Genomic DNA, 14,256 nt, shown 5'->3' with positions numbered 1-14,256 from the left:
TAATTCACAGAAAGTTAATCTCAAAAGTCCTATACACAGACCCACACTAAATAATGTTATCTATTCTAATTTCAATAAAAGTTAAGATTGGGATTAACCATCGGATTTAACCATGTCCTTGTAAAAGCCATTAAATCCGATGAAATAAGAACAACAACACGAACGCGCAATCTTTACCGTGACGTCCGCACTGACGTTATAAATAAAGGGCGCGTAATCCATGCTACGCTCTCATTCAGACGAAAATGAGTTTCTCCAAGCAGATCGACTTTTCTGACAAAATAAGTAAATAATCTCCAATATTGAAGTTGGAGAAATAATTTAATTGAGGAGAAAAATATAAGACTGTGAATAAATTAAGGTTTAATACAAGATCCTTCAAGAGGATTCCTTAAATAACACAGTTGGAGAATATTTCCACTATTGAAGTTAGAGAAAATCCCCACGATCAAAGTTGGAGAATATCTCCAAAATATCAAAGTTGGAGAATATTTCCACTATTGAAGTTAGAGAAAATCCCCACGATCAAAGTTGGAGAATATCTCCAAAATATCAAAGTTGGAGAATATTTCCACTATTGAAGTTAGAGAAAATCCCCACGATCAAAGTTGGAGAATATCTCCAAAATATCAAAGTTGGAGAATATTTCCACTATTGAAGTTAGAGAAAATCCCCACGATCAAAGTTGGAGAATATCTCCAAAATATCAAAGTTGGAGAATATTTCCACTATTGAAGTTAGAGAAAATCCCCACGATCAAAGTTGGAGAATATCTCCAAAATATCAAAGTTGGAGAATATTTCCACTATTGAAGTTAGAGAAAATCCCCACGATCAAAGTTGGAGAATATCTCCAAAATATCAAAGTTGGAGAATATCTTCAATATATCAAAGTTGGAGAATATCCCCAAGATCAAGTTGGAGAAATACCTTTGGTTGGAGAAAATCTCCAATCTAAAATTTGGAGAAAGATTAAAATTAGAGAAACCTTAAGCTTAAAGTTGGAGAAATTAACATTCTCCAAGATTAAATAAAGAGCCCATAATTAAATACCAACATTGGGTTGGAGAAATATTATACCTTTTTGTGAAACAATAATAATATAAAATAAGTAACGTAAAGATACAAAACTCTTATATATCCTAAATTAAGATTAAGATAATAAAATTTAAGTATATATAATATAATAACAAATTAATATAATTATTAATTTAATTCCAGAAGTGTAAATTAGAATAAACTAAATATAGATATTTAGAGAAGCTGAGAAGATACCTGTTTGATTTGTTTTATTGTAGTGTTTACAAATAAAAGTATTGTTGTTTATTTGCTTGTTTTGATATCTCTCCAATTTCAGAGCATTTTATGTTTGATGTTGGGTGGTTCCTTATATTTATAAATTGATAACAAAATTCCCTTCATCCTGACAGATTTTTGGGATTTGTTACAAGACAAGACAAACACGGGGTGAATGGAACCGATTACGCCCATCAGATGGTATTGTTAGGCATTATGTAATGGTAGGGATGATATGCAAGTACAGTAAAAATACAAGAAAAAGAACCATATATGAAATCATTTATTAACCACACGTGGTTATGTAATATTAAAATCTATCTTATAATATATGAATGAATAAATATTGCTCACAATTAAAATATATTATTTGAGGTAAATAACGATGATTAAAATTACAAAAATATCAATCATATTAAAAACATACAAAACGATAGACAAACTTTTTATTTCTCGATAGTTCTCGATAGTTCTGTGATTATCAAATGATTGCGTTTCGGGTTAAATTATACATTCGTCAAAGTATTTACTTTTTACACTTTTGTGGACTTTAAAGCAGTGACTCAACTATCATAACAACTGGTTCAAACCCCCGAGATACCCCCGCCCCAGAAAACAAAATTATCAAAGAGGTAAACCATAATATACAATAGTTCACAAGTTATGCTGGGGCCCTCCCAAGGACTTTATTATGTACTACAGACTGACAATTTTTAAATCTTTCATTAACAGGCATTAAATTGACTTCAAATTGAATTACAGAGGAGTCTCGGATTGCAGATGTTAGAAAATATCCCACCCACTTAAGTCTACGGGCCCCACTCATCAAATTAAGCTACTGTCTAATAGCTAATTGTTCGTCATAAAATTGTTCGAATCCCTATTGTGGAATCGCCATCTTAATAAAAGCATTGGTGTCGAAATTACGGCCAATCAAAAGAGAGTTTGTCGGCACGTGATTTGAGCTGTAAAGTACAACAGATGTAGGTTTGACCAAAAATACATCCAATGCACTCTTATGAATTTCAAATTAACTGAACAGTAAGTGAGCAGTATCAACTCACAGTAAATCAGCGTTTAGTATCTAGCCCTATCATAGGATATGGATAACATTTATTTACCAGAAAATCGTAAGGTACTACTTGGAGATATCAGGCTTACTGTTGATACATTTTATATCAATATCCTTCGAGAAACACCAGCAAAACATTGTTACTTATTAGATATATATAATTTAAATGAATATCAACCCTTTCGGAGTGTCTCAATAGCTAATCTTTCGAATTTACAAATTATATTGTACCAGCTTCAGTAAAGCATGTTAATCCCATCCACACAGTGTTAGCATGCGTAGAATCAGTAACTTCTATTGTTACTTCTATCCGCATGGTGACAACTTCCGGTTGAAACTTCAATCCGCTTAGATAAAACTTCCGGTTGTTATTTCAATCAGCATAGTGTCAACTTCCAGTAAGTAAAATCGACCCACATAGTGTCACTTATGTAACTTCTAGTAACTAACTTCATTACATGTACTGACAACTGGTAAATACAAATCTTCAGCTTCTGGTAAATATGTTACTTCCGGTTTGCAGACGACCACTTTAAAGGGTACAGTGCTAATATTATTGGAATAAAAGATGATATAAAACAAATCTAACTACTCGTATGGTTTCCAAATATATACAATAATGTTCGACATTTGATGGTCTTCTGTGATTGGCGAAAGTTTCCTGTCATAAGTCTAGATCCATGAGTTAAAGACAAATCCCAGTGAAACATGGCAATGCAAATAGTAAACCATTTAAGTCCAAATCACTAAGTCCAAAAGTCGAAAATATAAATGAGGTCTCAGTAATTTGTTTATCAATTATTGTCAAAATAATATCAAATATTCGCTGAATCACAACCGTTAGTATAATGTAAAATATATAAATTAGTTGTTTCTTTTCTGAGAAAACTAGTTTTTTATACAAATATTGAAACTTCACACACACTGATTTATTGTGCGACCTCGCCGTTTTGTACAAGCAGCAACACTTTTAAAATAGATCCTCGCTCAATTTACTCTGTACACACCAAGGGAGACAAATCCATAAAATATTCACACTTTCCATCCAAACCTTGATTTGAATTTCATCATTGGTCTGAATCTTCTGTAAAAACAGCGCCTGGAATAAAAACACGAATGGTATTAGGTTTCTATAATCCTTAGTAAATACGCAACTCATATAGTTATTTTTCTATTTACCCTACCTGTGCTCCTGTTCCCCTTACTGCGTCGGTAGAACAGAAGTCGTGTGAGAAATGAGCAGGAAGCAAACTTTGATAAGTTGAAGATTTGAAAGCTTTTTCCAATGAGTTCTATTGAATGAAATGAAGAAAATATATTATGTTCTTTAGACAGACCACCCAGTGAATAATATTATTTATGTTTATAAAAGAATGACGAGTATTGAGTTAGAAGATAATAAAATATAGAAAAGGCAACATAAATAAAAGCGTAAAATATAGATGATATGCATATAGATAAATATACATGTAATAATATTATTGAATAGCCTTTATATTTATAAATACCTTTTACACACATACACACCAACTATTACAGGATCAAAGAGATTGTAAAGAGGTCGATACTCGATATTGCCATGACAAGATATCAGGGGTTTAAACTTTCTAATTTACAGAACTAGTAACAGTAAACTATTCGTTGATGCTATATAGTGACGCTGATCGAGGCCGAAAATTTACTGTCACTTGCCCCTCTATTTTCAAATTTAAATGTGTACAATGAAATTATCAGTAAACAAATATGGCAAAACAATACAAATACAAGCTCTTAACAATCCCTTGGGAGAATATATAGATTCAATAATCAGATATAGTACTACAGAGACCACAAATAGTACACAGAAAAGAAAAACCCATAGAAATTTTGTAAACGAAAGAATTGTATTTTTAAAAGAACAGAAAGAGAAAAAGTAGTTCACTATTTCTATGGATCTCTTTCGATAGGACTAGGCATAGCGGTTAATTTCCGGGTATTCCGAAAGGTTTTGTCAATCTCGAGTATAAAGAAGAGGTGTTTTCTGATTATTTATTTTACCAGCTGATATGATTCCGTTGACCTTAACCTTCGCAGATTAAGAATCTGACCTTCAGGTGACCTAGGATTTAATTTAACACTCAGCAGGTACGGCAACTCATCTTTATAACTTAGTATAATAAAGTATATGATGGAATCGTCCAATTTCATCCCAAGAAAGTTCTTTCCTTTTGTATCCTTTGTGGAATGATTTTAAAATATCTAACCCTAATTCCAATCCAAACGATCAGGTTTCCATACCTATATAATAATTATGTAAATTTTTGTTCTATGCCTCGTCTTATTTTGAAGAGAGATTCTATCACTACAACTACCTACAACTTACAGATTACCTCTTTATTATGTTACGGTTACGTCGTCGTTTTTTATAACATTTCTTAGTCGCTTTCTTTGTCGATTTGTTGTTCCATTTCACTAGTGTAAAATCATATCATACAATCTTTTCAAATTATTGTTTTGGTTTTGTATGCTGCCAACAAGAGGCGTATATCTTATCTATCCATTAATTGACAAGAGCGTGTGTTTCAGGCACATTTCTACTGGGATGCGCTATGTAAGCGAACCCACTGCGCCCACAGGGATGGGAGTCAATAACAATAATATTCTACAGCATGAAACCCTGAAGAACTATATTAACACAACAGTTGTCAGAGATTGGGAAGTCGAGGCAAGACATGATTGCGGTATGCTGTTGATAGCAGTTACTTCCCCTGAATTATTTTCCTGATCAGCTGAGAAAGACACTTCTTTAAATTTACAACATACTTAAAATGATAATACCATGACAAATTCTCAATCAATGTTATTACAATGCCAAGTATTCACAGTACACCCAAATCAAATGCTCTTGTAGCGACAGAATCATTGTTTTGGACAGCATTAATTATCAGGTGTTTTATTTGATAAATTAGAACACTATATTATGTATAATTCTCTCATGGGAATTCAAACTTTTGAAGGAAGAATTATCGTATTAGTGTAGAAATGATGGACGCATGTCAGCTATTATAATATAATATAATCATACATACCATTGCATATTCCTGAATATTTAGTCTTGATAACAGTTTGTGATGCACATGCAGTTTGCTGCATGACACAATAACTACTATATGTTATATCATCCGTACCACACACAGTCACATCACGTGTAGATGTGTTACAGAGATGGTTACAGTTGGAACATTGTGGTCGACCCGTCCTCGGGTCGTTTAGACATGTATAGTTCTCTGGACAGTTGATGGTACTGCAGGATGCATTTTCTACAAGAAAACAGACAAAAAATGCAAAATACAGATAAGAGTTTTTTCGTAAGGATTTGGGCTCACATTCATGAAAACTTAATGATTGATTTTAGAGGTCAATTTATCTCATTGGTCAATCACTAAAATCAATTTTAAATTTAGTTTTATCAACAAATCGAATTAATGTATTTCTTAAAATCTGGATCTTGTCTTAGTTACATTGTCGGAAACAGGGCCAAATACATTTGATCTCGGTTGAATCCCCAAAAATACCATCAAAAGCTGTTTCAGTGCAGGAGCAGTTCTCCAACACTCGCTTCGTATTTCCCTGTTCGCCGAAACACCCAAACCTCTGTCCATGAATAAGATCAGAACGTTGGTCTTTGTACGAAACTTCAACCTTACCAAATTACTCCAAATGAAGGTGTTGGCCGAAACTACTATACCCTTGTCTGCAAGGCTTCTCCCATCTTCACAATCCCAAGCTATTACGAAATCCGTACACTATACTTGAACCAAGGAATGCAGCGATTTGACTGGATTGTACGTCAGTGAATACAGCCATTCAGAGGCTAGACAGAAATACTGTAAACAGAATTTCTGTCGCAGGTTCTGATTATCTGTATCAAATCGTTTCATGACACAAGAAAGTTGCCTATTGCAGACAAGGTATAAGACCGACGTTTGTAATAGCTTGACAATGAGAAGATGATCTTGCCCTATTTTACATACCTATACAGCTACTTTTGTAAGCCAACCTTATCGTTTTCCCTTTCGCACAAATAGCTTGAAACAGATGACAGCGGCTAGGGTAGGTTACCCCGTCTTCACCACACAACTCAGGTGGAGACCTGGTCACATGAGAACAGTTTTGAACACAGGGTACACAGTGTGGTAATCCATTCTGATCCTCCAAACATGTTAGATTTCTCGAACAATTCACATCTCGACAAGACCCTGTGTATATATCAAGAAATAATAATATGTCTAATGAATATCTGACGTCGCGTACGTCTACAAATAAATGAACTATCAGAAGTATCTATGCTCAAGTCTGTGTTCTCAATCCATTGTAACATTCTCTCATGCATAAATGATTAATTACGTGATGATATCGGCAATATCCAGATCTAATGATAGCTGAAATGGAGCTCAATCAGCTGGTAAAGCAAATATATTGATGACTTTACCCCTGAAGATTTTTATATAGAGCTTGGTGAAAGTTATTGATTGTGAACAGAATATAATATGTAGCAGCAACTTTTAAGTGCTGGTCGTGATATCGGGTCGTGTATTCTAGGAAAGACCTTAGCGCTAGGGTCTATGACATCTAAAACCGTTTGGATAATGCCTGGCCTGGATGACATAGTTCAATCGTGAGGAAATTGAAAAAAGTCATACGAAATGAGGTTTTACGCCCGTCTCTACACCTTATAGTGCTAAATAATACAGAGTACAAGGATGAAATACTCACGTCTACAAGGTCCAGTGTACGCTACAGTTAGATGCTCCCCATGTCTACAGTTGTGTCGTTTTAATTCACAGGCATCATCGAAGGTTATTCCGTTACTGCTACAAACCAATCCGGAATGTCGTAACGCTCTAGGACAATTTGGTATACAGACACATTTTGGTCGACCATGTCTCATTCGGCATCTCTTGTTGCTGCCACAGTGAACATTGGTACAACTAGCTAACAGAAACGAATTACATTGATCAATTGTTCATTATATGTACCTAAAAAAAGGATACTGGACTTCAATGGAGTCTTGTCTAACAATGTCAACAGCCCGGAAACCCCGATATCAGTAAGCTATACAATCAACGCTTAGACCTAACAGAGTATCCCCGGTTTCGATCAGACCAATCGAGGCGACTTTTCACAACCAAAAACGACTTATTTACCTAGATGACTTAATGAAGTTAATCTGAGTTAAGTGCCTAACACGCAATGTCAATGCAGCTGGCCGCGATGCGACAAAGAAACAATGGAAACCTTACTGTGACAGGGAGAACACCGAGGTGCTCCTCTCATCAGGATATCCCAATAAAACAGTGTTCCACGCGTTGGTGACTCATGTGGACTCCAAGACATGGTAGGTAGGGTTGTTCTACAGCATTCATCTCTTGTTGAGTTAATGAAATTCACGTTTCGACACATTCCTCTTTTAGTTACGGTATACCAGCATATTCCAGCTATAAAAGATTTAGACAAATGTAGTAAATAAATTCAGTTATAAATTTTAGTTGGCAACACAGAAAAGTTTACCGACAGATTGTCGGTTTAACCAATGTCGAAGCTTGTTATTAACCGTACCAAAATTCCCATGTATCTGGGATAGTAATCTTTTCAAATTCTGCACACGTATCTAGAAATCCCACACCTTCCACTCCCTCTGCATTTATCAGCATGATTGAATGTCCTTTATAGTTCTATGTCAACTCTAGCATCCAGTAGGCCAATGGTTGCTGGAAGCTACCGAGATCTGTGCTTAGCACAATGATAGTATTATGTAACCAGAATGATGTGTGTCAGAGTCAGTGGGTCAATGGACTAGTATGTGAAAAAAACACAATCTGTACTGAATGAATATGTAGTTTATATATAAACCGAGTTAAGCAGGTCAGTGGACAATTGGTACACATATATTTAAACTACGACCTGATCACATAACTGTCAGTGTTTTTGACCTCAAATCAACCAGTGTCTCCCTCTGTAGTACGTTTATACGTGATATGCATATAACACTGTGCTGCTTCAATGTAAAAAATCATCAAATTCAAAATCAGCACAAAATCGCTACTGTTCGCCGAAAAGAGCAAATGTACGTAAGCAGCTATCATAGATCAATCAGAGCATCACAAAGCCAGTCATTCCCCGTAAACGCAGGTGCTTGAAGTCTGTACATAGCAAAGACGAGCAAGGGAAAAATTCAGTCATTTCTTTGTTTCACATGCCTAGCCCTGAATAAAGCTTAATTGCATGGTGATTGTTTAAAATTTGTACTACTTATAATTTGTGGGAAAAAATCTAGTTATGGTAGAATCGTGCTTTTCTGACAATTTGATCGACATCTGTCAAACTGACAACAACAATCATTAGAAACAGAATATTTTGCTGTGCTTTCATGGTGTTTTCACCTTTCAAAATTAGGGGTGCTTAAGGGATTGTTATGAGGTTTTCTTAATTTTTCATGTGTATCGGGGACACTGATAAAATCAATTTGTAACATTTTCAATCAGACGTCTGTGATTCCACTAAATTCTGCTTATATCACTTAAGTCCCTTCTCGATTAGTGACGTCATCAAACTTAGTTTTTAGCGGAATTGCTGGAACCACAGATGTCTGATTAAAATTGGAACGGTGAAAATTGAAATTGGAGTGGTGAAAATTGAAATTGGAGTGGTGAAAACTAAAATTGGAATGGTGAAAATTAAAATTGGAGTGGTGAACATGGATGCTATCAGTGTACTCGATACGCTTAGACAATTTAGAAAACCTCTTTATAATCTCTTTACATGTTCTAGTTGCAGTGTTCAGTTCTGAATACCAAAAAATATATAATGTAGACCTTAATAAAAAGCAAATTATGTGTTACAGTTTGTTCAGGTAAAAATCGGTCAATAATTTAACATACTTCCTTGTTTGGTATTAATATAGCCAGCCAATTAATTATCAGTTATCAGAACAATAGCCGATGAAATCACGCGAAAAACTAAACCATATACTATCCTTTAACCTCATGACCTGCCGGTCTGATCTGCGGCGCCATTTTGTTGATAAAAGTCGGTTATGTGATATACAATTGGATCACGTGACATTACATAGTATTTACGTTTTACGAAAGTTTGCATAGTCATACCGACCAAACAATACCTAACCCCCAGCAATAACTTTGTTGCAACCCTACATAACAAGTAGAGGTGCACACCTACACATCTCTTAATGTATCCGGGAATGTTTGAAGAGTAAATAAAATTTAATTTATCAGCCTTGAGGTAATTTATGCTTGGTGCATATTATATGATGCATATTTTCGATTGAACTAATTTTAATTTTAACTTCAATACATACCTCAATTGATCTTATTCAAAACCGTGTCAGTTGCGTACAAACTATTTACTAACTATTTCAAATATTTCCTAATAAAGATGTATTGCACGACTATTTAACAAAGTGAATAATGTGTGCAACTATCTACAAGGGGTAGTACAAATCGGGACATGTTATCAGACATCTTCACAACGTCAAGCTACTACGAACTTCGACTGCAATAGCCACCTTTCTTGAAGGTTGTAAATGGAGTGATTTGATTGGATTGTACGCTAGCGAATACAGTCTATTAGAGGCACAGACAGAAAGTTTGTGAATTTTTATTGAAGTCTCTGATTGGCTGTATTCGTTGGCGTTCTATCCAATCGGTGAAATAGTGGCTGTTACAGTCAAGAAGTTGCTAAAAGCTCGATGTGTTATTGAGGGCTGTCAAAGAAAATGCACATGTCCTGCTCAACCCTTTTCCAGTTGCGTTTCTAGGAAACATTAATTGAGGAGGGCTAGCAAGGGCCACAAAATTACCCAGGGCGGGGGCATAGGCCATTCTTTCACTATGCAAAATGATTAAAAATTTGAAAGTGGAAGGGGGGGGGGGAGCAAAATCGAGCCTGCCTCTTTTTTGGGGAGGGAGCATGTCAACACACATGTACAGACGCCACTACCCTTCTCCGACCCTTTCCTTCCTCTGTCTCACACACATTCTCTACAGTTTTAAGTTTTACCGCAACATTGATTATGACAAATAACGATTTTTTGATTTTGCACTTAATAGGTGCACTTAATATAGGGCACAGACAACCAACTTGAATGACTCAAGGTCTACCTTGATTGATTATTGCTCTTATATAAATTCCTAGTCGAATGTCGATATTAAAGAGAACCATACAGATAATACATATCCAAATACCCCCGAATAGAGGCAAACATGGATCTATATAACCTTTAAGATCGTTTCCAATATGTCGAGTTCACAATAAACAAAGCGGAGCGAACATACAGAACGATGCCCCCCCCCCCCCCCCCCCCCCCTCCAACATAGTTATATCTATAAATACGCAAGCCTTATTTCTACGCGTCCCACGCATTTGACTATTATGAAAATGAAATTAATTGGTGTCTTACGTCTTTTTTGCTTTTTTTGCCTCTGATTGAGCTAATGTCAAAGAGAAACATGAGCAGTAAATGAAATTGTGCCAGGAGAACGACAGTGGCCTCCATTTCCCGATTCCCAACTGACAAGATAGCGTGAGGATGTAAAACCTGTGTCGTACGATGCCTCGATTAAAGTTTAAGACGAAACGCTTTTGTCATGTCAGGTCAATAACTTTTATGTCAAGTGGGAAGTCATATAGGGAACACTACGTGAATACTCTCCAGTCTAGCCTACATCCATCACAGGCTTTCAGAGGCCAGACATATCTTTGAAGATCTCCTATGATATAAGCGACTATGTTGAGGTCGCGGGAAATAATTTTGAGATTAAAATCCAATACACATTTATTTCAATATTTCTATTGCGTGACGAGCCGAGATTGTCGTGACACTGTCTGATTTGCAAAACACGAACGGACAAAGAATAGTTATGGTACCACTTGCACCGATTCAACTAATATTGCCCCATGCTCTAATATGCCGGAATTCGCCTAACCCATGCTGGACCTTACCCATAGAAACAGTAGTATCGTAACGACTAGTTAATATATATAGAATATAGACTTACCTTGAGTGAGTATGAAGCCGGAAAGTACAAGACTAATACACCACAGTACCTTAGTACACGTTAACATGATGGAAAATACCGTAAGAAGAAAAATGTTCACGATGTCAAGGATTTTTTAAATATTTGTCATCCCGTCAAGCAGACGGTCTTATTGATTTCATCAATCATACAATTTTCCCTTTTTTATTTTTAAAAACCTAATTGAAGATGTAGTAGTCTAGGTCGGAATGAAATAGCACAGTAAGAGAGAGACAAGGTTTTGGTGACCCTTTCTTTCTTCCTTCCGGCAAATTACTAGAAATCGCTCAATAGGCTAGACGTATTGTGCAGTACATCAAAACATCTTGGAAATTACGGTGACCCGTTAATAAAACCAATTAAAATCCAAATCTATAATAGAAGTCTGCCGTGTCTCTAATGAATGAACGATTATCAATAAGGCTACGTTTTCCATAGTATATATTTTTCAATAACAGTTCATTATTTTACTTTCTCTTCCGGAAGTGGGTTCTAATTAATATAGAGTACATTATTCGTAAAAGTGCACAGCGGAACTCCGTTTAACCGGTTGCGTACAATCCAAAACTCAGATATACGCACACTTTTTACTGAAAAATTTTCGATATTCACTTAATAATACCACAGGAAATGTTTTGACTTAGTTTGCCGTCAGAACGTAGAAATTATTCGTCCACATGGGAGAACAGAAAGGAGACCTAAAATCATGCTTCATATATCAGTAGAAGGTTGCTGATGTCAAATTTGCTGATCCTACACACGTTGAAATTCCAAAACATATAATACATATAACCTGTATAAGCTGTTTTAGATTACCCAATGCAAACCACATGCGTATTCCACGTTTGGGGATCTGGTAAGGCCAATATGTTGGGCTGATTCAGAAAAGGGTCAGATGTGCTATAAAGGTGACAGTAGGTGATGTTTCCTAAAAAGAGAAAAGATAAAGCCATCTTAAAACTTGAACTGTGATAAAACATAATAACGAAGCAGTCAAGATAACAACAACGGTCCAACAATAAGATTTTTTACGTCTTTAGGTAGAAGAGTATTGACTATTGAAATGAATCCGCTACCAAATTCTTCAGATTGCCATGATTAAAACGAGGAATGCTGAAAACTACTTAGGGCCGAGTTTCACCGCCATGTCATTCGACCCGACAAGGTCTTATACTTATTCTCAACTACCACATCAACAACACAGAATCATCCAATAGAACGAATATAACCACCAACAACTACTACCACCAAAACTACGAGTACCTAGTCTGTGATATCAGCATCTGTTGGAAGCGGACGTTAACTTGCCATCTACTAACCAACCAACATTATCTGATAAATAAATTGTTTCTATCAAAAGAAATACACTGGGTAAATTTGTTATTAGTTCAACCCACATTATCACCCATGTAGATGTCAATAACAACTGGCAACGTTCACTTTCACTTGATACAAGTACGGCTTTCTGGGTGGTAAACAAACATGTAACAGATTTATTTTAGGAAGACTAGAAGTTTACAAGAATACGTCACTTTAAAGCTAGTGTGATATATAATACATGTATGTTACCCATGTTAACTTTTAAAAGCAAGCTTAGTTTAATGGGATTTCATTGTGTTTTAACAACAAGAGGATATAATAGATAGATTAATATATTGATCATGACAATTGATTATTACAATAACAAATCTGCCCCAGACGATATTGTTAAACTTCTCAACAGTAAAAAATTCCGCATTTAATCATTTATCTCCTTTGTCTGAATTTATGAGCTTCCTGATCGCAGACCAATAAAATACGCCAGTTGAAAGATCTCGTTATCTCAGAATGGACATTGTACCAATTCACTGTGTTAACACTACCAGTCTAATGGTTATGCTAGGTTTACACAATGTTCCAGTCGGCCCCGGCAGCACCGTTTGCCCGAAACATATTGCGCCGTGGAATTTTGGTTGTTTGTGTTTTGTTGTGCCTGAGTTTCCTTGCTGTTTATCACGGTATCCGTGACAGGCCGTTGGGACGATGAACCGGCTCCACCAAAGGTCAGTAAGGTTGTTTACCGGTCCGATGCCTTCTGATGGGATCCCACATGTTGTTGTCCTCTTCATCCAGGACTGATGCGTCTGTCTAACGTGGAAATTTGGAAGCTTGGAGCACGTCTGTACCCACGGTATACTGAAAACTCCCCCAGCAATGACAATCATACTACACTTATATGTTCCAAACTTATAAGGCAATCACGCTTCAGGCGACCGTGGGGAAACGGGGTGAACGTGAGACAACGCCGTGGATGCCGGGGTAGAATTTTAAATTGTCAAAAGATTTGCCACGGCAGCCACGGCGCGGAGAAACAAAATAGGCCGTAATAAAACTGGGTAAATGCTACAAAACTTGACAATATGTAATAGGTCGTTACAAAACTTGGAAATGGTCCGTAGTGGGACGGGCATTTCCTTTCCAGTGTTGTCACGCTGTGTTCCGTTTAGTCACGCTGTGTTCCGTTTTGTCACGCTGTGTTCCGTTTTGTCACGGATCTCGTGGCAGGCTAAAGTGAACGAACGAAATCCGTTTCGTTACATTAAGGTGCGTCCCGATGTTTGAAGCTTTGCAGGCCGGAGCATTACGGTGCGTTGAGTTCTTCTACGGTCTGACACGGTGCACATATTGTCACGTTTTGTAGCATTTACCCAGTTTTACTACGGCCATTTCTTTTGTGACAGTTTAACTCTGGCCAGCATCCACGGCAATTTTTTGACAATTAAAAATTCTGACCAGCATCCACGGCAATCACGTTTGCCTAACACGTCTCCCCGCG

The 14,256-nt window shown here is 36.4% G+C and overlaps 1 protein-coding gene across 1 annotated transcript; it reads right to left on the bottom strand.

The window, feature by feature from the left end:
- Positions 1–5,409: 5,409 nt before the first annotated feature.
- On the bottom strand, positions 5,410–7,845 carry LOTGIDRAFT_102759 (hypothetical protein; the record flags this gene model as incomplete). Its single annotated transcript, XM_009045882.1, has 4 exons — positions 5,410–5,666; positions 6,381–6,605; positions 7,123–7,341; positions 7,650–7,845. Coding segments are annotated over 4 exons (897 nt in total), but the record flags the coding sequence as incomplete, so codon positions are not given.
- Positions 7,846–14,256: the final 6,411 nt, after the last annotated feature.

The sequence above is a fragment of the Lottia gigantea genome (assembly GCF_000327385.1).
Source record: "Lottia gigantea unplaced genomic scaffold LOTGIsca_1, whole genome shotgun sequence".
Lineage (NCBI taxonomy): Eukaryota > Metazoa > Mollusca > Gastropoda > Lottiidae > Lottia > Lottia gigantea.
The sequence above is the reverse complement of the archived record's forward strand: the minus strand, read 5'-3'. Positions and strand labels throughout refer to the sequence as shown.